This window comes from Nomascus leucogenys, chromosome 1a (assembly GCF_006542625.1).
Source record: "Nomascus leucogenys isolate Asia chromosome 1a, Asia_NLE_v1, whole genome shotgun sequence".
In the NCBI taxonomy this organism is placed as follows: Eukaryota; Metazoa; Chordata; class Mammalia; order Primates; family Hylobatidae; genus Nomascus; species Nomascus leucogenys.
The window spans coordinates 1,072,790-1,096,737 of record NC_044381.1 but is presented as its reverse complement, the minus strand read 5'-3'; the positions used below and the strand labels follow the sequence as shown (position 1 = coordinate 1,096,737).

Here is a 23,948-nt window from a genome sequence, read left to right as displayed (position 1 = left end):
ATTCTCAGCCCAGACACCAGACATGAGTGAGGAAGCATTCAGGTAATTCAAGTCCCAGCCACTGTCTCAGTGCAACTGAGAGACTCCAAGCAAAAACCACTTAGCTGAGCCCAGCCATACCCAAGTTACAGCAAAACCATTCTCACAGCCACAATACACCTGCTAGGGCCCCAGCCATCACGACCACATCCTAGGCAAGTATCAGGAGTAGAAATGACGAAAGCAAAAATTATTATGTACCACATGCATAATAATTAAATTTTGTTTTAAGCCACTAAATTGTGAGGTAGTTTGTTACATAGCAATTAATAAATGTGGTGTTTTATAAAGAAAAATATATTAATAGCTGGAGTAAAAAATTAGATTTTATGTAGTAATATTACTTTATGTCTTTAAACTTTTACAGTGCATAAAATTATTTTATATACTTTTTCTACATTTCTTCCTTTCAGCCATCTGGGTTATATTCTCTAGGTTATTTGATTAAAATTGAAATGATTTCTACTATGTTAATTTAAATCCCTAAGCTAAAGAAGGGCATGGGCTAAATATCCCTCCTAGAGAATAGCCATATCTCTTGGAAAATGTACACAAGATCATACAATGACACTGCAAACAACTTTTTAAAAATGGTCTTATCTGTAACATTCTCAATAGGTCCACAAACATCTGTGCTGCTCTCACTTAGTGATACAACCATTCCAGACTTCCCTCACATCCTCTGATGCTCCCTTTCTCGGGAAATTCACTGAACACAGTATTTTCTTAGAACAAATACGCCTGGGGTTTTCTAGCAGTCACAGTCCTACAGAGACCAGATTGATAGGGATTCGAAAGGGCAGGAAGTTACGCCTCCAGAAAAGGATTCCTGGCTTTTGATGACAGTACCATTTTGGGGCCTCCACATATAGAGTTAAGGTCTCCTACAGAGGGAGTAGTCATGCTGCCCTCACCCCCTCTGCAATTCTTGGTACCCCCTGTTTTTTTAGAGAGAGGACCTCATTCTGTCACCCAGGCTGGAGTGCAGTGGCATGATCTCAGCTCACTGCAACCTCTGCCTCCTGGGCTCAAGTGATCCTCCCACCTCAGCCTCCCCCACAGTTGGAACTACACGCACGCCACCACACCCAGCTAATTTTTTTGTATTTTTTGTAAAGACGAGGTTTTGCCATGTTGCCCAGGCTGGTCTCGAACTTGTGAGCTCAAGTGATCCGCCCTCCTCAGCCTCCCAAAGTGCTGGGATTACAGGCGTAGCCACGGTACCCAGCCTTGGCCCCCCTTTTTCAGCACAGCCCATACATCGGTTCCTCAATGTGGCAGGCAAACATTTGTTAGTTGTTTTCTCAATATCCATTCTTTCTTCCCTGCTAGCAGAACTCCAGGCAGTGTGGCCACCTGCAAACTTCCATTTCCTAGCCTCCCATGCAGGTAGGTGAAGTGATAATATAGGTGAAGTCACTGGGAAAGGGGCCTATCTTTTTGCTCTTTTCTCATTTCTACTCCTGACTTGCCTAGATGTGGTCATGATGGCTGGAGCCCTAGAAACCATATCATGACCACAAGAATGGGTGCACTATAACCAGGATGGCACGGCAAAGGACTGGAAAAGAACCAGGGTCTCTGACGACTTTACGAGGCCACTACACAGCCCTACATCGACTACCTCCCATCTTATTTAATGTGAGAGAAAAATAAATGTCTTATTTAAGCTACTGTTACTTCTGTTACTAGCAACTGAATATAGTCACTAGAGGGAACAGCTCAGCAGGGCAATTAACAGGATGGACTCTGGAGCCAGAGTGCTCAACTCTGAATCCCGCTTTGCTACTTACTGGCTTTGCAACCTCAAACAAGCTACTTAACCTCTCCATGTCATAGTTTCTTCATCTGTGATGTGAGGGTGATAAGAGCCTTACCTCGTAAATTAATGTAAAGATTAAATTAGTTGAAACATATCAAATGTTCAGAACAGTCCCTGCACACAGCTGAAGCCAGAGCACATGGTGGTGGTATTAAGCCTGACAGACCCAGTCTCAGTAAATGAACCACCTGTACAATATGAGAATGACAAACTATTAGAGATGCTGTATTCTAGTCTCTTTATTTCATAGTTGATAAAACTAACATGCAAAGAGGTGAAGTGCCCTGTCCAATCACATGCCTGTGGGACAGCACAGCTGGATATAAACCCAGAATCCTGCTGCTCCCAGGCCGTGTCTCATCAGCATCACTGTGTCTTATGATTCAAACTTTACAGAGACAGACAAATCATGGATAGACAATCTCTGTATTTAAGTCAGATTAATTCTCTATTTCCCACTCAAATCCATCAGTTCCCTATTTGCCCCACTGAACAATGTTACACTTTTTGATCCCTTAGTATGTACGGAGTCTTATTCTAAGTTCCATGTATTAACTCATTTTATTCTGACACTAACTGCAAGGCATAGTTACAATTATTATTATTATTATTTTTTAATTAATTAATTTTTTTTTTGAGACAGAGTCTCGCTCTGTCGCCCAGGCTGGAGTGCAGTGGCGCAATCTCGGCTCACTACAAGCTCTGCCTCCCAGGTTCACGCCATTCTCCTGCTTCAGCCTTTCCGAGTAGCTAGGACTACAGGCGCCCGCTACCACGCCCGGCTAATTTTTTTTTTTTTGTATTTTTAGTAGGGACGGGGTTTCACCATGGTCTCGATCTCCTGACCTCGTGATCCGCCCGCCTCGGCCTCCCAAAGTGCTGGGATTACAAGCATGAGCCACCGCGCCCGGCCCCATAGTTACAATTATTATTCCCATTTTACATCTGGGGAAACCGAGGGTAGGTAACTTCTCAAGGTCACACATCTAGTTAAGGCAGAATGGGATCTGAACTCAGGCAATCTGGCTTGAGTGCCCATATTCCCAACCCCAACGCCACATATACTGACTAGGAAAGCCATTTCCTCATTTCCAGCTATAAGCCAGGCATATGGCCTTGGTCTCAAGTTAAAACTGCTGCTTCTGTTTCCACCTACACTCTACACATTCGGTTGTCCTTTGGCTACTCGGACAAATTCCTTCTCCTTCCTTTTCATAGACCCCAGCTCCAGTTTAAAAGCACCACCACTCAACAGCCTGTTTTCTGAGCCTATGACCACACATATGCTGCAGAACCCTTTCAGGGTGTATCTGAAACTACTTCTCTTAAAGGCAAGCTGTAACTGGTGCCAATGAGTACTACTATCTTTTATTTAAATTAAAAACAAATTTAACATCACTTAGTCTTTATAGGAATGAGAAAGTCCAGGTAAGTATAAAGAAGGAAATGTAAAAACCTAAATGGTCGGGGTGTTTGGGGAAGCAGAAGAGGAAGATAGAACATTGTATCTCTCTGTCTTGGCTTCTGAACCCGAGATGTTTTTTATTATTGCAGGAAAAGACAGAAGCTGACTGAGGTCCCAGCTTGGTAACAGTTTGAAGAGTTGCAGGACTGGCTGGATGAGTGCTGGCTGCAGCAAGTCGGGCTGCCAGGATTCTTTATGGCTGTTTCTGCTTCCACTACAGCTGACTTAGAAAGGTCGCTGCCCAGTGGTGGCACCAGACGCAGTGGACCTGGCAAGCAAACGTTTCCGCTATTATTAGCTCTCAGCAACAGAGACTCATTTATGGTCACCTTGGAAATCTGGGCTTATCGATCTACAGCCCAAGTCTGCTGAGAAGCTGGAGCTTATTAAAGGGGAAACCTGAGAGCTGTTGCAGCCCCACACATTTTCCACTTCTGCGGCACCTCTGCTGTCTGTTAGCAGAGTGGAGGAGAAAACACACCAGGACAAACAATGTGAAAAAATAGTCACTCTATTCATTGAAAGCTGCAACTTCCAGATTGGACTTGAGAAGCAATTAAGCAACAGAGGCACCTCATCTACTATCCGTATTCAGGGTATGATTCACATACCGTAACATTCACCCATTTTATGTGTAGAGTTTGATGAGTTTTAGTAAATTTACACAGTTGTGCCCCATCAGCAAACTCTCACCCACGACTTCTGACCTCTGTAGAATGAAGTGGAGGGCAGGCCGACTGTTGTGTCTGCACACAGAGACGAATCACGAGCAGCAGTACTGTTTTGCCTGTAGCCTCGTCCCACTGGTATTGGGACTTCACCCTTACGCATATGTAGCACAGTGCCTGGTACAAAGTAGGAGCTCAATAATTGCTGGATGAATGGTTCAAGGTGCAGCAGTTTGAGCATGTTTGCTTTTTTTTTGTTGTTCTCACATAATTTTATTGAGATTTACAACTTCTTTTTTTTGCCATTAAAATTTTATTTTATTTTACTATTTATTTATTTTTTTTTTTGGGAGGAAGCAGAAGGCAAAAGAGGTAAATGATGATAAGGATGGCCTAAGAGATTAAGCCCTTAGGGAAGGAGGGAGAGGTAATAGGGAGAAATGTGAAAGGGAGGAAATTAAGCAATCTTTGCGGGCTCTCCACTCAAAGTTTGGTCCAGTGTAGCAGCGGCAGCATCACCTGGGGGCCTCTTAGAAACGCAGTGCTTCAGGACCCACCCCAGACCTACTGAATCAGAATCTGCATTTTTCTTTTTCTTTTTTTGAGACACAGTCTCTCTCTCTCACCCAGGCTGTAGTGCAGTGGCTCGATCATGGCTCATTGCAGCCTTGACCTCCTCGGGCTCAAGCTATCCTCCCACCTCAGCCTCTCGAGTAGCTGGGACTACAGGCGCACACCACTACCACGCCTGGCTAAATTTTTGTATTTTTTGTATTTTTTTAAAGAGACGGAGTTTTGCCATGTTGCCCAGGCTGGTCCTGAACTCCTGGGCTCAAGCAATCCTCCCACCTCAGCCTCCCAAAGTGCTGGGATTAGAGGCAGAGCCACTGCATCAGGCCAAAATCTGCATTTTGACAAATCCTCAGGTGATTTGTAAGAACAGTGAAGTTAGGGAAGCACGGACAGTCTCCTAGCATTGCTAGAACAATGCAGCAGCCCAGCCAGCAGGGAGAAAGGTGGGACTGGTTCCCTTGTGGAATCACCATTAAAAGGGCAGGAGAACAACATTTAAAATGGTGAATTTGATTTTGAAAATCCAACGTTTCTGTAGGCCATCTGGGGAGAAGGATAGTATCATTATTGAAACTCTAATGCATGACTTTGTTAAAGGACCAACCCCAGGAAAGTCCATTTCCTCCTGTATCTCTTGCCTGAGACTAGTTTTACTGGGCCCTGGTTCTTTTTGGAATAACTGTTCCTGGGGCTGGGAGCTAATGAGAAATGCATGTTTAGTAGAGATTTTGTAAGTACATTTTACCTAGGTGGCGTCATGGAAAGGATCGTACCCATGAGATACTGGATTGCAAGATTTATAACTAGTAGAAAAAATTGAGGCAAACTGAAGTAAATGAAAATCACTCTCTTGACAAGTTTTCTTATACATTTAAATTCTATTCAGAGCCTCATTTACTGATATTATCGTATTTCCAATCTTCCCTCCTTGTCCTAGCATGCTCATGAGAACATGTTGCTCCAGCTGGACTTAGAGGAGCCTGGTGCATCAGAGACATTCCTGACAGAGTCTCGTGGCCCTGCTGGTCCACTCATTGGTACCTAGTCCTCCTCAGCCTCGGGGATAGGTTCCAAGACCCCCAGGGGATGCCTGAAACTGCGGATGGCACCGAACCCTACATATATCATGTTGTTTTCCTGTACATACATACCTATGATAAAGCTTGATTTACAAATTAGATAGAGTAAGAGATTGACAACAATTATAGCAATATACTGAAACAAAATTATGTGAATGTGGTCTCTCTCTCTCGCTCAGAATATCATATTGTAAGTAATACTTTCAAACCATGGGTAACTAAAGCAGCTGAAAGTGATACCTTGGATCAGGCAGGGCCACTGTCCTGGCTCCCTCTTCCCCACTAGCGCCTTTCTTCCACGTATATAGTCAAGACAAGATTTAAGTGGTGTTTTTCCATAACGCCTCCCACAAACGCTCCAGCCTGAAACTGATTTCTCTTTTCTGATCTCTATGGTCCTGTAGTTAGTCATTCTTAAAGTTCTGTGCATATGCTGCATTGTGTTATTCAGCCATGCAGAGCGATGTCCTGTCATTAAGAACAGAGGAACAAGCCAGATCTCTGTATTCCCATAAGTAATATCATGCCTGGAATATAGTGAGTGCTCTTTAAACATTTCACAGGTCCTTTTAGAGGTCCTGGGGCATTGTCAACTTTGGAAGCCTTCAACCATAATGAATTTTAAATAAAAATATATGAAAAAAAATTATTTAAGCCCCCAATCTCTGAGCCCAGGAGTTCAAGACCAGCCTAGACGGCATAGTGAGACCCTGTCTCCACAAAAAATAAAAAATAGGGCTGGGCACGGTGGTTTATGCCTGTAATCCCAGCACTTTGGGAGACCGAGGCAGGTGGATCATTTGAGGTCAGGAGTTCAAGATCAGCCTGGCCAACATGGTGAAACCCCATTTCTACTAAAAATACAAAAATTAGCCAGGTGTGGTGGCACACGTCTGTAGTCCCAGCTACTTGGGAGACTCAGGGAGGAGAATCTCTTGAGCCTGGGAAGTGGAGGTCGCAGTGAGCCGAGATTACACCACTGCACTCCAGCCTGGGCAACTGAGTGAGACCTTGTCTCAAAATAAAATAATAAAATAAAATAATTCCCCAAATATTTTTCTAGCCTTTTAAAAGATATGTATTATGTACTAAAAAAAAAAAAAACAACAACTACTTTTTCTGTCAGAATTGTTATTAAATACAGGAAACAATTCAGATATCAAAACATTAATCAAGATAATCTGTGAGTATGTTCACACACATGCAAAAATACAAACACATGAAGCCACACAAACATCCTATTACCAAGCAGCTGTGATTCACTGCAGGGTACAGTGTGTCTCGTGTATATGTAGCAAAATTGCGGACCTCTCACGAAAGCCTGTGAAGGAGAAGATATCTCTAACCTCACAAATGCTAGCATTTTGATGAGTTTTCACTGAATTTACCAAACTTTAACTTTTAGGCTCCTTTATCCCCATCTGCCAAGTGAAGGTATTCCTATACTTAATATTCTTCTCTAAGGTTTTGAATAAAAAGAAATATTGGTACACATTTTTCTGAAGTCCTTTTCTCTTATAGGTGAAATGCCATCACATCCTTCATACTCATTTTTTTAGGGCCATAGGAGACGCAATATATCTGTCTATATTGCAATAAATTACAAGATTTTGAACAAAGACCGAGTTCCTAACTGACTGCTCTTGAAGCCAGCTCCACTGCAGAATTTAGGAACAGAGATGAGACTTGTCTGACATGGGGAACTGTCACAGGATAATACCTCTGAAAAGCCCGGTTATAGAACTTGCCTCTCTCAGTTTGAGGCAGTGTATATTTTTAAGTTTCTAAAAATAAGATATTATAAGATTTGTAACATTACAATGACTGCCAATGCAAAGAACCTCTGGGACTCTAGTCCATCGGTGGAATATCAGCACACTGACGGACATGTGCACTATTTGGATTCAGAAGACCTGGTCTGAGCTCAGCTCTGCTGCCAACTGTCGGTGTGACCTTAAGTAAAATTATCTCCTCTCTTTGAACCTCCAATCTCTTTTGCAAAATGAGGAAGATGATGATACTTATTTTACAACAAGTGAGTGTGAGGCACACGGGATGCGTTTTATAGTTTACATGTTAGTTACTCATTAGCAGTTCAAGTAGTGGTGCTCTACTGCAGTTGTCCTCAAACTTCAGTGTGCATCAGGATCACCTGGAGGGCTTGTTAAAACGCACATTGCTGAGCCACACCTCCAGAGATTCCAATTCAGCAGGTCTGGAGGGTGCCTGAGACTTTGTCTTTCTAGCAAGTTCTCAGGTGATGCTGAAGCTGCTGGTCTAAGACTGCACTTTGAGAACCACTGCTCTACTGAAAGTCTCAGCCATTTTCCTTCTTACCTCATGATGAATTCCTTAAAGCATAACCTCAACTTGTTGTGATATCGATAGAGTTTTGGATCAGCAGGAATTTCAGCCAAGAACACTTGGGCTACTTCCAGTGGTCCCTGGTGGAAAACAAAAATTATATATATATGTGAAATTAAATTGCTTGGGAGAAAATATTGGAGTGACTTTTTAGTTTGAACATTTAATTTTGTAGTTGGTTTGAAATAAACAACAACAACAACAAAAAAACAAGGAAGGTGTTGGACATCTCAGGAAATTTTGATTTCTTAGGAGTCTGAAGTTTTAGAAGAATACTCAGAAGTATAAATGTATTTTCCCTGTGTGTGTGTTTTCTGTTTTTGTTTTTTAGACAGGGTCTCGCTCTATCACCCAGGCTGGAAAGCAGTGGCATGATCTCTGCTCACTGCAGCCTCCACTTCCCAGGCTCAAGTGATCTTCCCATGTCAGCCTCCCAAGTAGCTGAGACTACAGGTGTGTGCCACTCTACCTGGCTACTTTTGTATTTTTGTAGCAATGGGATTTTGCCACATTGCCCAGGCTGGTCTTGAACTCCTGGCCTCAAGTGGTCCACCCACCTCAGCCTCCCAAATTGCTGGGATTACAGGGGTGTGCCACCGTACACAGCCCAAGTTTATTTTCTTTTTTATTGTTTTTGTTGTTTTTGAGACAGAGTCTCACTCTGTCACCCAGGCTGGAGTTCAGTGGCATAATCTCAGCTCACTGCAACCTCCACATCCCAGGTTCAAGCAATTCTCCTGCCTCAGCCTCCCAAGTACTGGGACTACAAGCGCCTGCCACCACACTGGCTAATTTTTGTATTTTTAGTAGAGATGGGGTTTCACCATGTTGGCCAGGCTGGTCTCAAACTCCTGACTTCAAGTGTTTCACCCACCTCGGCCTCCCATAGTGCTGGGATTATAGGCATGAGCCACTGAGTCTGGCGCCAAATATTATTTTATTAATCAAATACTACTAATAATAGATTTTCATTCATATATAAGTATAATACAACTACATCAAATGGTATGTGCTTTGAGTTGCTTTTCTAAAAATCAGGATTGCCTTCATCTATTCATTTTTGTTCACTTATCTAGTTGCCCTCATGGCAAACATCATTTTGCATAACTGCTGGATTGAGTCAGAGATATCCATAGTATACAGATAGACCATGGTTGTGGGCTTGGAAAGTCTTCCATTTTATCAAAGGATTGGCACTTACGAAGCAAACGTTTCCTCATTTTTTTTTCCTGATCTTGGGAATGTAATAGGCATTTCTCTTCTCTATTTCTGCTCCCTTGATGTCAAGTACACTCAGAGTTTTTGTGCGGAAATCCAATTACGCTGAATGAGAAAAGACTCATGATGCCCACTGAATATCTGGCGTGGAAGTATGGACAAGAACAGATCTAGACTTGACTTAAGGACGCCCGCTGGACAGAGCTATTAGGCTGGTCTCTCCCTCCATCTGAGACGGATTGAGCACCACGCTGAACTTGGGAGTCAGGGTTCTAATAAGTCTGATAAGAAGACCTAGTCTTGTCTGAAGTGGTCTAAGAAGTCAGGTCCCAGGTCATTCCTGGTTGTCAAGGTCCTTGGCTTGCTGGGTTGATCTGCTGACTGAGCCAAGATTTGAATGCTCTAGATCCTTTTCCTTCTCTCCTATAGGCATTTGTAGGTGAGTCTCAAGGCCTGCAATGACTCTGCATGAATTGGTCATGACTAAGCATTCTTCAACATGACTCCAGATTTGCGTCATATTGTCAGGTCTGGCCCCGAAGTGGAGACTCCTCTGAGAAAGTGGTACTCCTTAAAACCTGGTCCACTCATCTCTAGAATTTCTTTTTTACCTGGGGTAAAAGGGAAGAGGGCCTCCTAAAAGTCTTCTAAACCTTAGAAGTGTTCAGGCTAAGTATAGGAACATCTCTGTGTTTGTCTATGGATTAAAGTCCTCATCAACCCCAAGGAAGGAGGGTGCAGACGTATAATGACAACCCAAATAATAAGAACCAGAGGAGCCGCCACCCTCTGGTTTTGCTTACCTGATTTACAGTAGCTCCCACAGAGCCTTGAAGCACCATCTGAAGCATCTTTGGATCAGGCGGCTCTTGGTTAATGGCAACCGCTAACTGCAGGGTCTTCTTCTTCATGTCTTCAATGGCAACTTCAATTGGTGTCAAAACAAACTGAACATGAGACATAAACACAGGGAAGTCACTGTCTGGTCTCATAAGCTATGGACAAGCCTGGAGCTATGACAGAGAGGCCACCTGAATTTGAAAAGGCAGCTAGGGAAAGACTTTCAGAGTAATTTAAAATACTCTTAACAGGTTAAAAAGAAAGATGGGCCTAACATTTCTTGATTTCTTATGTTCCAGGAACTTTACATACATTTATCATTTATTCCTTTCAACAACCTCTTTATACTCTCCATTTTACAGTCAAAGGGGGATTTGTAAGGTTCAGTTCCACAAAATGCCACAGGTAGTAAGGGAGGAGGCCATAATTCGATCACAAGTATGTCTATATTCAAAGTCCATGTTTTTTCTACCCTGTCAGGTTGCCTTTCCTATTATTGAGCAAGTTACTCAACTTATTTATTTACGTATTTATTTATTTGAGATGGAGTTTTGCTCTTGTGGTCTAGGCTGGAGTGCAATGGCGTGATCTTGGCTCACTGCAACCTCCGCCTCCAGGGTTCAAGCAATTCTCCTGCCTCAGCCTCCCAAGTAGCTGGGATTACAGGCATGCGCCACCACACCCAGATAATTTTTTATTTTTAGTAGAGACTGGGTTTCTCTATGTTGGTCAGGCTGGTCTCAAACTCCCAACCTTAGGCAATCCCCCCACCTCGGCCTCCCAAAGTGCTGGGATTACAGGCATGAGCCACCGCACACAGCCTCATGTTACTCAACTCATAATGCAGAAGGCTATATTAGAAGCACAGCACTCAAGATTTTCTCCCCCATCATAACACAAGCTTTTGATATCACCTGTGCCTTCTCCAACTGAGGGTGAATTTCCAGTAAATGGAATTCTTTTAAGGGTCAATCAATCTATTTGCTAAGTTCTGCTGGTTTGGGGTAGAGTCTTTTCTGAATTTTATAGGTTGAATTGTGTTCCCCCAAAATTTATATGTTGAAGTCCTAACCTTCAGTACCTCAGAATGTGACCTTATTTGGAGATAGGGTCTTTACAGAGGCAATCAAGTTAAAATGAGGCCAGCAGGGTTAGCCCTAGTCCAATATGACTGGTGTCCTTATGAGAAGAGGAAATCTGGACACAAACACAGAGGGAAGATGATGTGACGAGACACAGGGAGAAGAGGGCTGTCCACAGGTTAGGGAGAGAGGCCTGGAATACACCCTTTCCTCACAGCCCTCAGAAGGCACCAACACTGCCGGCACCTTGATTTCAAACTTCTAGCCTCTAGAATTGTGCAGACAGTAAATTTCAGTTGTTTAAGTCACCCAGTCTATGGTACTTCGTTCTGTAGCCCTAGCAAACAGCTGAGAACTGTTGTTGAGGTTGTTGGGGAACTAAGGAAGGCTAAGAAAAGTTCAGGCTGGTGCAGTGGCTCACACTTGTAATCCTAGCACCTTGGGAGGCTGAGGCAGGAGGATTGTTTGAGGCCAAGAGTTTGAGACCAGCCTGGGCAACAAAGTGAGACCCCTGTCTCTACAAAATATATATCTATATATATTTTTAATTAGCTGGGCATGGTGGCACAAACCTGTAGTCCCAGCTACACAGGAGGCTGAGGTAGGAAAATTGCTTGAGCCCAGGAGGTCAAGGCTGCAGTGAGCCATGTTCATGCCACTGCACTCTAGGGCAACAGAGGGAGATCCTGTCTCAGAAATGAAAAGGAGAGAGAGAGAGAGAGACAGAGATGCAGAGAGAAAAAAAGGAAGAACGAAAGGAAAGGAAGGAAAGAAAGGAAAGGAAGGCAGGAATGAAGAAAAGAAAAGGTTTTGAAATGGTTTGGGGCACCATGAGTTTATATCTGTGTTATGCCTAGAATGTCTCAGTATTCAAAAGTCCAAAGCAGGAAGTATAGGAAGTACAGCAGATGGCTTCTAAACCCACCTCCTCCCGACTGAGTCACTGCTTCAGGCTTTCTTTGACTTCTGTGAAACCCACACCCTGACGGCTGAACACCACCTGGTGGACGACTCTCCATTTAGCTCAGCTACTTCTGCTTCTGCCTGAAGAGGTGTATATTCACCACAGTTCATCTGTGTTTGTTCATCAGCTTGATTATGCCTGTTATACTTGTTATTTTAATGACCCAATCTAATTAGATAATGGAGAAACTGACGAACTATGGGTGTGGAAGGAAAAAGTTGTTTCTATGAAAACGAAGCCAAATGCTTGGACAAGACATTATGAAAGTGAGTTGCTATAAAAATTCCTGTCATATTAGGTGTGCACAAGACCACTGTGAAAGTCTAGGGGAGAAAAAAATAAAAATCCAGAAGGCTTCTGCTCTCAAATTGTTTAACAAGGATCTTTAAGCTCTCACTCTGCTTACACAAAGCAAAACTGAAAATCATGGACAAAGCATTATGGGCGTGGTTTATAAAAGAAAATGCTGAATTGTGATCAGCAAACCCATAGTCACAGAGAAGTCTGTGGCCCTGCATAAAAAGGATGACAAGTAAGTGTATATGTATGTGTTTTAAAGAATAATAAGTTGTTTATGGTGTGTAGAATTTTGAACAATTCTGTGGTTTGAGAGACCTTCTTGATCAGTCCTTTTATTAATAAAATGAGTATAGTCTTATACTGCACTTAGAGGTCCTTCCTGCTAATGCATAGATAAAGAAACTGAAGATATGTAGCTTGTTCAAAATCACAGGAGGAAGCTGGGATGAGAAGCTAGTCTACCTTACATGGCCCCTTCCCACAGCACACCACCGACTCACTGGGGCTGCCCATGTGCAGGTCCCGTCTCCAATAATTAACAGCACAACTATGCTTGAATCACCTCTAAGCTTTGAAATATAGAAAAATTTTGTATAAAATATTTAAAATGTAAATATATATGTTGTACAAGTTTATAATTGAAATATATATTAAATATTATAATTAAATACATAAACATACTAAAGACATAACTTTAAAATATTAAATATTTAATATACAGTAGTGCTATAAAATATGTAGCTGCCTAAATGGGATTTTCTGGCACCATGAGAGTGAAAGGACAACCATATAATCATATTTCAAGTGCATCCCTCCTTGTTTTCAGTCCAATCCCCTGTGAAGGTTTGTGGGTCCTCCTGGGAGGCCACCCAGCCCACTCATCCAGTAGTGGCCAATCCCCTGGGTGCATTACCTCCTCCTTCTGGATGACGCTGATCCTGGTCTTGATGTAGGGGAAGGCGTGCATAGTGGTCAGGACTGTGTTCCTTCTGTACTGCTCATGCAGCTCTCCCCGAGGCCGCCCCTCCAGGGTGAACGGGGTGGTGTACATGAACCTCCGGAGGTCGAAATTCTTCTCAAAGTATGTGATCCTGTCTTTCATCTCATACTCATCAAAGTAGGGCTCCACAAAAGTGATCTGTATGTAGGCCTAAGGGGGAAAAGGCAGGGAGGGAGAAGATGAGCTATTCTGCAAACAGCCATCCCTGACGCAATGGAGGCGCATGCAGGGACATGGCGTGCCAGCACTGCCCTGCCCGGTGCAGAAAAGCTACAGATGCAGGGGAGAATGTGGCCAGCAGAAGTTCCTCCTCTCCACCCCCAAGGAGAGAAGGGGCTGCAAGGAGGGAGAGGGGAACGTGCCTGTGGGGAGAGTCAGGGCCACCGGCCTCACCTTCCTAGCAGAGCAAACTGATCCACAGTGGAAACCTTGGTATAAGAGTTTGCAAACTGCTATTCCAAAGAGACAAACTATCCTTCTCAGAATGACCATGACCACCTCACAGTTATGAGGAAGCGTGAATGGCCGAACTAAAGAAAACTAACAATGTCAAGTGCTGGCAAGGATGGAGATCAGCTAGAGCTCTCACACACAGAGGGTGGGAACGCAAAAGCACAGCTCCTTTGCAGAAGAAGCTGGTGGTCTCTCATGCAGTTAAACTGCACTACCATTGGAGCCAGCAACCCCACTCCTATGTGTGTACATGAGAGAAATGAAAGCTTATGTCCATACAAAAACCTGTACACAAATGTCTCCAGCAACTTTATTCATAACAGACAAAGACTAGAAACAACCCAAATGTCCCTCCAGTGGGGAATTCACAAGCAAATGGTGAGGTAGTCACACAATAGAATACTACTCAGCAATGGAAAGGAAGGAACTACTGCAACATGGACTACCAGTGGGCATGGGAAGTATTTTGGAGTGGTGGATCTGTTCCATATCTTGGTTATGAAGGTAGTTACGTGTGTTTGTCAAAACTCATAGAACTAAACACCAAAACTGAATTTTACTGCCTAGGCCTCATTTAAACACACACTCACACCACCTCCACCCTCAAACACAGAGCGAATAAGTACCCATTAAAGAAGACAACCTCTTAGAAAAAAAAGTGACCATGAGTGCAGATGCTGGGACACTCACCCACTGAAAGAGATGGGTGGGGTCACTGACCTCAGACTGTAAATCACGACTTAGTATAATGAAATCTGGTTGTAATTCTGGGTTCAGACTCTCATTCCAAACTCTCACAACCTACCCTGGGAATTTTAAAAGAGGGGAAAAGGGCACCTTGGCTGAGGGAGGTCACATTTTACACAGCTTGTGTTATGTACAGATCACTGTGGGCACACGGCCAACTCCATCGCCCAGACATGTGTGTCTGAAGATTAGTTAAACTCTTACCACAGTCACTGCTTTCAAGCCTAGGCTAGGGAATGTGTCTTAAGTGAGAAAGCGTTCTGAAAAATGTAGAAAAACAAACTCTTCAATTTGGCCAACTATTCCCCTCTTCCATTATCTTCTTCATATCCTGGAAGATGGAACTGGGGGTTTGGACCTTTCATTTTATAGGTTTGCTAGATGGTGAATGGTCCTCTGTCCCAGGGCCCTTAATGATACTTTGCACTTGCATTATTTCCAGTAACTTAGAAAGCTCTTTCATGGACATGTGAGTTGGGCTGAGCGGGCAGCATGAGCCTGTGGTATAATAAAGCATATATCTGGTCTTTGTCTCCATTTCCTAGCACAGAGCTTTAGAAACACTTGGAATTTCCTCAGTGATGGGTGTCTTTGTGATGCTAATGAGGTGACTCATGCTGGGCCCCTGGACAGCTTCAGGATGCCAAGTGGCCACCAAAAAGACCAATTCTGTGATTAGAGGGTAGGAACTGGATGACCTCTGGAGACAGGAGAGGGGCTGGAGATTGTGTTCAATTTGCCTACATAATGAAACCCCAACAAAATCTCTGGACACTGAGACTTGGCAGAGCTTCCTGGTTGGAGAACACACCGATAAGCCAGGAAGCCATAAATAGAGGCACAAAAAAGATTCACCCTGTATCATAATACTCTGAGAGTAACCAGAGTACTTTCTGGAATTCTGTGAGTCACTGTAGTGAATTAATTAATCTAAGAGGTATCATAGAAACTCCCAAATTATTATTATTATTTTTTGTTTTGTTTTCTCCTATTTTCAAGCTAACAGGTTATAGAAACTCCCAAATCTGTAGCTGGCTGATCAGAAGCGTGGCTGGCCTGGGGGTCCCACTGGAAGCTGGCATCTGAAGTCAGGGCAGTCTTGAGGAGGACTGAGCCTTTAACCTGTGGGAGCTGATACCACCTCCAGGTGTTAGCATCAGAACTGTACACCCATTTTGGGGTGAAATGGAACATACCCTCTTGTGAAAGTGAGGAAACCCAAACCCAAGCCCTTTTTACCATTCCCCCAACAGCACAGTAATCCTGTACTTGGCTGGAAGGAATATTTGCAGCCTAAAGAAGGAAGCCGCTAAACGTTGTCAAGTTTGAAATGGAGAGTTTAAAGGTTTTATAAAAAGGCAGTGAAGAGCAGTGCTGAAGAGTACGGGTTTGGAATCAACAGACCTCAAGTCTGAGTACTGGCTTTGCTGCTTGCATAACCTTGAAAGTTGCTTGACTCTTCTATGTCTCAGTTTTCTCATCTCTAAAATAGGAAAGACAAAACCTACTTCCAGGGGTTGTTGCAGGATGAAATAAAATATGTATGTAGAGGGCCTAATGCAGTTCCAGGTACACAGTTGGTGCTTAATAAATGGTAGCGCTCCTATTACGATTCCTGCCTTTGACTATATTTTCTTTAAGATCTGACCAATTAGTAGTTGAACTCTAGACAAAAAGGTATGACTGCATTTAAGTGACTTGGAGAGTCCAGATAGATGAGATCATTATGTATTCTTGGGTAGGGAATGAAGGGATTTAGAGCTTGATGGTTATTTTTTGTAAATTTTTTTATACCTTGTTAGGATCCAACTTGGTTTTGTCCACAGGAGTGGAGTCTTTAATCACTTCCACAAATTCTGCACCAAAACACTGACCATAAAATGCCTAGGTAAGAAGAACCAATAGTTTATAAAGGTTATTTTAACATAATGCAACTCTTTGTCTTCTCAGAAGTGAAATAAGTTTGGAGCAAGTGCAAGGTAGAATGACGCTCACTGATTTTTGAGAGTTCCTCTGAGCTAATGAGCAAAGTTCAGCATTTCCTAAGACAAAAATAAAAATAGCACTGTCAACTGGTATATGCTTCCCTATAAGATGTATGCTTGGCCGCTAATTCAGCTAACATCATTATATTTGCTGAGGTATCTCCTGGGGTATGACACTCTTTACTTCTAGCCTTCTGCACCCTGGGAACTTGGAGGTCACCAGGCTTCCCATATTGTGACAAATCACAGTGCACAAGAAGATAAAACATATACCTCTAATTCTAAGTAGGGGAAACAATACAGGGAACCAAGTGGACTGGGGTCAATTGCTAGCTCTTTTTCTCATGTGCTAAACAATTTTGGGGCAACTCACCCAGCCACTCCGGGCAATGGCTTCTTTGAGTCAAGTAAGGATAAACCTTCTTGTCTTTTTTGGCATGGATGGAGAGTGTCAGAAGCCATTAGGCAACACAAATGTTTTAAGTTTTACACTCATAGGAGGGCACAGATTCAAAGCAATGAAAGCCTAAGGAGTGAATCTTTGGTTAATTGTGAGCAGTTCAAAGGACCCCAGTCCTGTTTGGTAATTGCAGGCTCTTTGTAAACAGATTCCTGTTCATCCAAATCCCCAAATGTGCTTGAGAAGGTTTTTTTCAGGGAGGCACCTTTGACTGAGTTCTTAGTGTTCGGCCCTTAACAACCTGTGTTTCTTTTGTCCTGACCTTTCTCTAGCCTGTTTCTCTTCTCCATGCTTTCAGCTTTGCTTCTAACAACATGCTGTACTTTTCGGTTATATTATGGACCAAATGTCACGGGCAGGTTGGAGCTGGGCTGGCCACAGCCCATGGTCTGGCTACTGCTGAGTAGCTCCACATCAGAATGACCCCAGCTGCCATCCAGTGATACCTGAAGGATGTCCTCACCATTATCTAGGGGTGATTCGGTCATTTGGCTAGAGTACTTCAAAGTCAAGATGCTAAACTTCACGTTGAAAAACTCTATTCCTCTCGATTTACTGGTATAAACTACTAATATTTGGAAAGGGTGATAAGAAAGCACATGACCTTGACTGAATTTTGCACAGACTTGAAAATAAATATTCGTCATATAAAACTACAAACTGTGAAAAGCATACGCAGAGTCTTAGGGAAAAACTATCAAAATCTTACATCACCTCATGATCTCACCTGATATCTTTCTACTTTGCCTTTTATAAATGCCAAGGGGAAAACTTTCTGTAGAGATCAGTGATGAATCCCTAACTCTTCATTTGTTGGTGTTTGGTAATGACCCACTCTAACTTGTTTTTGTAAAGTGTACAGGTCAGACACACAGAGTCACCTTTCTTACCTCTAGTCTATGTGAGATCTCAGGAAGCTTGGTAATTGCAGGCTCTTTGTAAACAAATTCCTGTTCATCCAAATCCCCAAATTTGGATCCAAAGAAACCAACTCGGAAGTAGGTTCCAAACATTCTCTTATGATCCTGAGGAACAAAATATAAAAAGCTCTCCTTAGTTATGTCATCCTGAGGAGCCACTGAGTTGCAAAGGGCAGGGTCTTTCATTGTGTTAACAAAGCATTTTACTCCTATGGCTGATGTAAACAGAAATTACTCCTTAAAAAAATTTAATGCTTACGGAATAAACTTCAGAAATAACAACAAAAGAAATCCCATGAAAGATTTCTGGGCCTTCTTTTAATTAAACTTAAAAATTTCCTACATTTCCTGGTTATAAAGTAATCTAAGCTGTATCTTTTCATGTTTGGAATTTTGGTCCTCTGTTAGAGGAATTCCAGCCCTTTTCTCTTTGACAGGTGAGAGCAAAAGCAACGTGCTAAAGATAAATCACTCCCTGGAGAGAAAGGATGGCTAAGCATCTGTAAGACAGGGTCGCCTGCCACCAGGTAACAGGACCTGCCAGCCAGGCTCCCTGGCTACCTTGTTAACGATGCTGTCGAAGGCCCTCTGCAGCTTGCTGTGGGTGAGTGTCAGCTTCCGGAATTCTCGATGCGCTTCTAGGATGGGGATGACCAGCTTGTAGACCTCATTAACCGTCTCATATAAGCCTCCCTTGGAAAGAGGAGAAGAGCATCAGAGACAATTTAATCCCCTGGAAACTTAAGAAGAGCAACCAGAGGTCAGTGCCCAAACAATGTGCTGGACAGTGAATTTATTGTCGTATCACAGTATTTTACAGGGCAAGAAGGGGTATCTGAGCATTTTGGGGACAGTGGTAGCCTTCAAACTGAACTAGACACCTTGCTAAGTAGTCCTGTATGGTGATAAGTAGGGAGAAGAGCTTTTGGGAAACAAACAAACAAAAATACTGGCTAAGTGCAGTGGCTCATGCCTGTAATCCCAGCACTTTGGGAGGCTGAGGCAGGAGGATCACTGGAACCCAGAAGTTCAGGTCATCCTAGACAACACAGGGAGACCCCATCTCTCCAAAAAATTAAAAAATCAACCAGGTGTGGTAGCACGCTCCTGTAGTTCCAGCTACTTGGGCGGTTGAGGTGGGAGGAGGGCAAGGCTGTAGTGAGCCAAGATGCACCACTGCACTCCAGCCTGGGTGACAAGGCAAGACTCTGCCCCCAAAACAAAAACAAAACAAAACAAAAAGAGAAAACAGGACAGAAGTTTGGTAGCAGGGACTAACAGCAATTCAGACAGGCAGTTTTAGTATATTTAAATTTCATCAGAGGCCCTCCTCTAGCCAGATGCTAAATGTATGCCTCCAAAGTGTTAGTAGGATTCTAATTAATTTTGTTGAGTTTGAGGAAAAATGAGAGTATATTACACATTTTCTGAATCTTGAAAAGGAAAGCAAGAATAGAGAGAAAATAGTTAAAACAATAATTAAAATACATAAAATTGTAGAGAGGAAACTTGGAAATAAAAATTGGAAAATAAGGATGAGTATAGTATAGACGAAAACAAAATGGGGTCAGCTAAATATAGTAAAGTACTGAATACTTTCTTGGCTTAAAATTTAAAGGAGGAGGGAGATTATTAAAATGAAAACAAGTCGGGCGTGGTGGCTCACACCCGTAGTTCCAGCACTTCAGGAGGCCAAGATGGGCAGATCACCTGAGGCCAGGAGTTTAAGACCAGCCTGGCCAACAGGGTGAAATCCTGTCTCCTCTAAAAATACAAAAAATTAGCCGAGTTGTGGTGGTGCACACCTGTAATCCCAGCTACTCAGGAGGCTGAGGCAGGAGAGTTGCTTGAACCCTGGAGGCAGAGGCTGCAGTGAGCCATGATTGCACCACTGCATTCCAGCCTGGGCGACAGAGCTAGACTCTGTCTCAAAAAAAGAAAAGAAAAGAAAATAGACAAGAGTGTTTCCTCTTTGCTCTGAAACTCAATGACTTCATCTCTCTCCATATTTTTCTAGTATATATACTAGGAGTGTTTGGATCCAGATTAAGTTAACCAGAGGAGTCTCAGTGGTTTCTGTCCCCACATTTCTGTAAGCTGGTCTTGGTCTGTGACGATCCTTCACACTGCACAGTGCCTAGGAGGGAAGACACTGTCTGTGTATTCCTTCTCTCTCCACCCAGTGGTTCCTCCCTAATTTTTTTCTCTCTGAGAGGAAAAATGAGGGAGTGAAAACATGTCTCATCATTTATTGTGTAACCCTGGGCAAGCCATTCCACCTCTCTGTGGCTTAGTTCCACCCCTATTAAATGGAAATAATACTGTGAAACTGCTGCCCAGCCAATGAGCATGCAGTGAAGCTCAGACCAGCACTGTGATGAAAGGCTATCTCAGCTCCCTTGGGGAGCTCATGCAATTTGCATACATCAAAGTCCTCCCCAGGCCCATCCCCTGCCCCGCACACCCTGGCATGTGTCCTCGGGAAGTGGGGCTGACTGGGCCATTAAGACCAGGTGTTCCCAGCACCCCAAGTCCAGCTGGAGTATGGGAGGCCAGGCCCCGGGATGCCCTCTGGGCACTGACCGTGCTGAAGAGCTCCGCAGCCTGCTCCAGGAGGCCCACCAGGCCACTCTCGGTGAAGTACTGGCCTGCGCACACCCCATCCTCGTCAGGTGACAGGGTGTCGTCAGAGACCACAGACTCCTCCAGCACATTGGAAGAAATATTCTGAAAGAGACCACAGTATAAGCCTGGAGAACAGGGCGACCACACTAGTAAGAGACCACAAGAACCCCGAATGGGGAAATGAGGAAGCTGGCGGGCAGATCCTTACCAAGGCTGTGACTAAACTAGGTCTGTAATTCTACCCGGAGAGTATCTGTCTGCCATTCATTTAGAAGGGGCTTACTGAGCAACAGGTCTTCAAACCTCACGTTTTTCTTTTTAAGCATTAGGAGATTTTGTATAAAGGACACTTACCTCAATGTCACAACAGCTGCGTTACTTTAGTGCAATAACCCTAAGGGACATAGGGCTGGTGTCTTGGTTTTCAAAAGGCAAAGGCCAAGTAACATTAATTAGACTCCCTGTTTCACCGAGTGGACCTCTGACTTCCAGTGGTGTTCTTCTGAAGGATGTTGCTACTCCGGAGTTGACTTTCAGATAAACAGCCATGACATATGACAACAGCAAGCGAGGCTGTCTTCATTACGGAAGTTTTCATGGCATTGCAGCAGTTACTGTGTGTGTGTGTTTTTTTCTTCCTGAACATTTTGTTTCCATGCATTTTTTTCCTTTACATAAACTACTGCATTTAGAGCCTCTAGCAGAGCATGCAGAGACCATGGTTAGGGTGAACCAAATGAGAAACCCAAGACATAAAACTTAGAGAGGTACTCGCTTTTAGGGCCATGGAAGTACTGATCTTGTACCTGCTTGACTCTGAGGGTGAGTGCCTCCTCACCCTAGCACTGGCCCTGGCAGTGAATATGTGACAGGTAAAATCATTTTCTTCTTAGCTCACAGCTATGGAAGAAATACATATGGAAAATAGAAGAAATGGGAAACCTTCCCAGTTTAGGGATTACAAACAGGTGGCACACATGCCACTCCTTCCTATTGCTGTAATCATGGCAGGCATAACTAATCAACTGTAGTACTTTTTCCCCAGAGCTTGGATGTAGTCTCAAAATTTTTCAGCATAGTGCTCCAGTCAGCCACTACCAACTGATCAGAGCTGGCTTGTGAACTAAAAGCTGTCTGCCTTCTGGCCTGGTTAACAAGATCCAGTGAATCGACCTCAGCAATCAATCAGGACATAGCTGTCATAGATAGCCCTATCCCTTCACATGAAATACTGTAACGTAGTTTTAGGGATATAGGAGGAGGCACTCAAAGCCTTTGTGGCCAGTCTTTCTTCCAAACCTGGCCTATGTATTATGATGTTTCTGTGATAACAGAAGGTCCAAGAAATTCAGTTGAAAGCATTTAATAACCCAAGACACTAATACTATTAGAATTGTATGCAATTTTCCACATTGGAAGAACAGATTTGAAGCTATGTAGCCTCATTAGCTGTAGTCAGAGGAAAAGGATTCTGCACACTTTCTTGGCTTCAGAATCAGGGAGGTACAAGTAACAGCAGTATCTAAGAATGTGTCCGTATCTACAGTTGTGAAATAAATATCGCACTCTGGGACACCGAATTTCAGTGATCTCAGTTTCCTGGAATTCAGTGACCTCAAAGTTATTTTCCTTGCACATATTCATTTATCTCTAGTTTATAAATCTTTTCCAAAAGCTCTATTTCATTGGAGCAGAACAAGGTTGAAACTCAAAGCACAGAGCATTTGCAAAAGCGACACTGGACATCTGTTGCTAATGCAGTCTAGAATTCCTTCCTCCTTCTATAAAGTAAAGCATCCTGATTTGGGGGAAGAAATCACCCATAATTCCAGGTGTGGACCTGTGACCTGGGGTCAGTAAATCAGAGCACTCCATTTCTCTGGCCAGTATGGCTGGTTCAGAGATGAGCACAGGACCTGAACAGGATCAGTAAGATGCACTGAGGCTTTCTCTGCAACTGCTAGAAAGGAGGCACCTCTCTTCTCTCCTAGACTTGAACCTAGAGATGTAAACCCAAACTGTGGTGTGGGAAGCCTGTGAAGAATGAAGCTGACACAACAGATGGCAGAGATGGGAAGTGGTGATGACAGTGAGCTCTGCTGACATTGTTTGGGACCCTAGGTCCAGTATGGCAGGTGCTACTCCAGGCTCACATTCCTCACACAGGCTGATAAATTCCATTTTTACCTTCTGTCAGTCTGCGTTGGGTGTCCTTTCACTTGCCAGCTACATTTCCAAATTGATTGGGTATGTCCCATTTGAGAGAAGTAAGAATTCACTCATACACATTAATATAATTTGGCTTCTCTTCTGTAGCTGAGAACACCTAACTCACTGCCTCCTGTACATCAAGAATCCCTCAGACTTCAGTTTCTTCTGCCTTCCTTTTCAGCTTCTTCACCCTTCCCCGACCCACAGGGCCTGGACCATAAATGCTCACAATATCTTGTGCCTCTTTAAAACAGTATTTCTCATAATTATAACTGAATAAAGATTGGAATAATTAGTTATATTGTGTCTCTCTGGTTAGAATGTAACGTTCATGAGGACAGAATAAGTATTCAATAAATATTCTCTAAAAGAAGGAATCAATGGATAAACATATGTGAACAGATAGAGCTGTATGCCCCCATGTTGGGATAATGTGGAATATTTCTGTTGATTGCGTAATAATGCTTCTGTCTTACTTTGGCATGTCATTATTAGCAAATCAATTGAATTCTAGGTAAAATTAGGACAGTAAGGCTTACTAAATATAAAAGTCAATAATGAAATGCAATTGATATTTAAGTGATAAATATTAAATAAAATATAGTCACGGGAAAAGGAATAAAAGAATTATAAAATAATTTAGTAAATGAAACAATATCAAGTGCTAAACCTTACAATTTCCTGGGAATTGAAAGAGTAGTGCTATAATATTTATTCTTGATAGTATCAAATGCTCAAAAAAAATTTGAGAAAAGAAGCAAATACATCTAAAATAACTTTTATAACTTTCTTGTGCACTTTTATGTGATTTGAAATCAGGTGTTATTTTTATGCGTTTGGATGAGATTTAATTATCAGCTTTGACAACAAACATTTCTGAATTAAGAAGAAGATTCATTTGCCGAGCACGAAATCACAGAATAACTATTTTTGTTCTTGAGGACCATAAGAAAGGAGGAGTTATTCATAGGAGGCAATACCCAGCTTTGCCGTGTTCTGGAAAACCAGAAGCTCCTGGCTGCACCAGCATAGTTTCAGTGACTTATTCTCTAAGCCTGGGAAAGCTACTTTGAATTGTTCTTTCTTTCTGGTTCATACAACATCACAAAATTGTGTTGAAGAACAATAACGAG

The 23,948-nt window shown here is 42.9% G+C and overlaps 1 protein-coding gene across 1 annotated transcript in view; it reads right to left on the bottom strand.

Annotated features, from left to right (window-relative positions):
- DOCK8 (dedicator of cytokinesis 8) overlaps nucleotides 1–23,948 on the bottom strand; it is a 240,320-nt gene that overhangs the window by 5,675 nt on the left and 210,697 nt on the right. The window contains exons 40-46 of the mRNA XM_030815609.1: nucleotides 20,563–20,706; nucleotides 18,541–18,672; nucleotides 17,950–18,084; nucleotides 16,409–16,498; nucleotides 13,328–13,564; nucleotides 10,032–10,175; nucleotides 7,984–8,090 (exon numbers count right to left, since the gene is read on the bottom strand). Coding sequence (XP_030671469.1) covers nucleotides 7,984–8,090; nucleotides 10,032–10,175; nucleotides 13,328–13,564; nucleotides 16,409–16,498; nucleotides 17,950–18,084; nucleotides 18,541–18,672; nucleotides 20,563–20,706 — 989 coding nt within the window. The remainder of the gene's footprint in view (nucleotides 1–7,983; nucleotides 8,091–10,031; nucleotides 10,176–13,327; nucleotides 13,565–16,408; nucleotides 16,499–17,949; nucleotides 18,085–18,540; nucleotides 18,673–20,562; nucleotides 20,707–23,948) is intronic.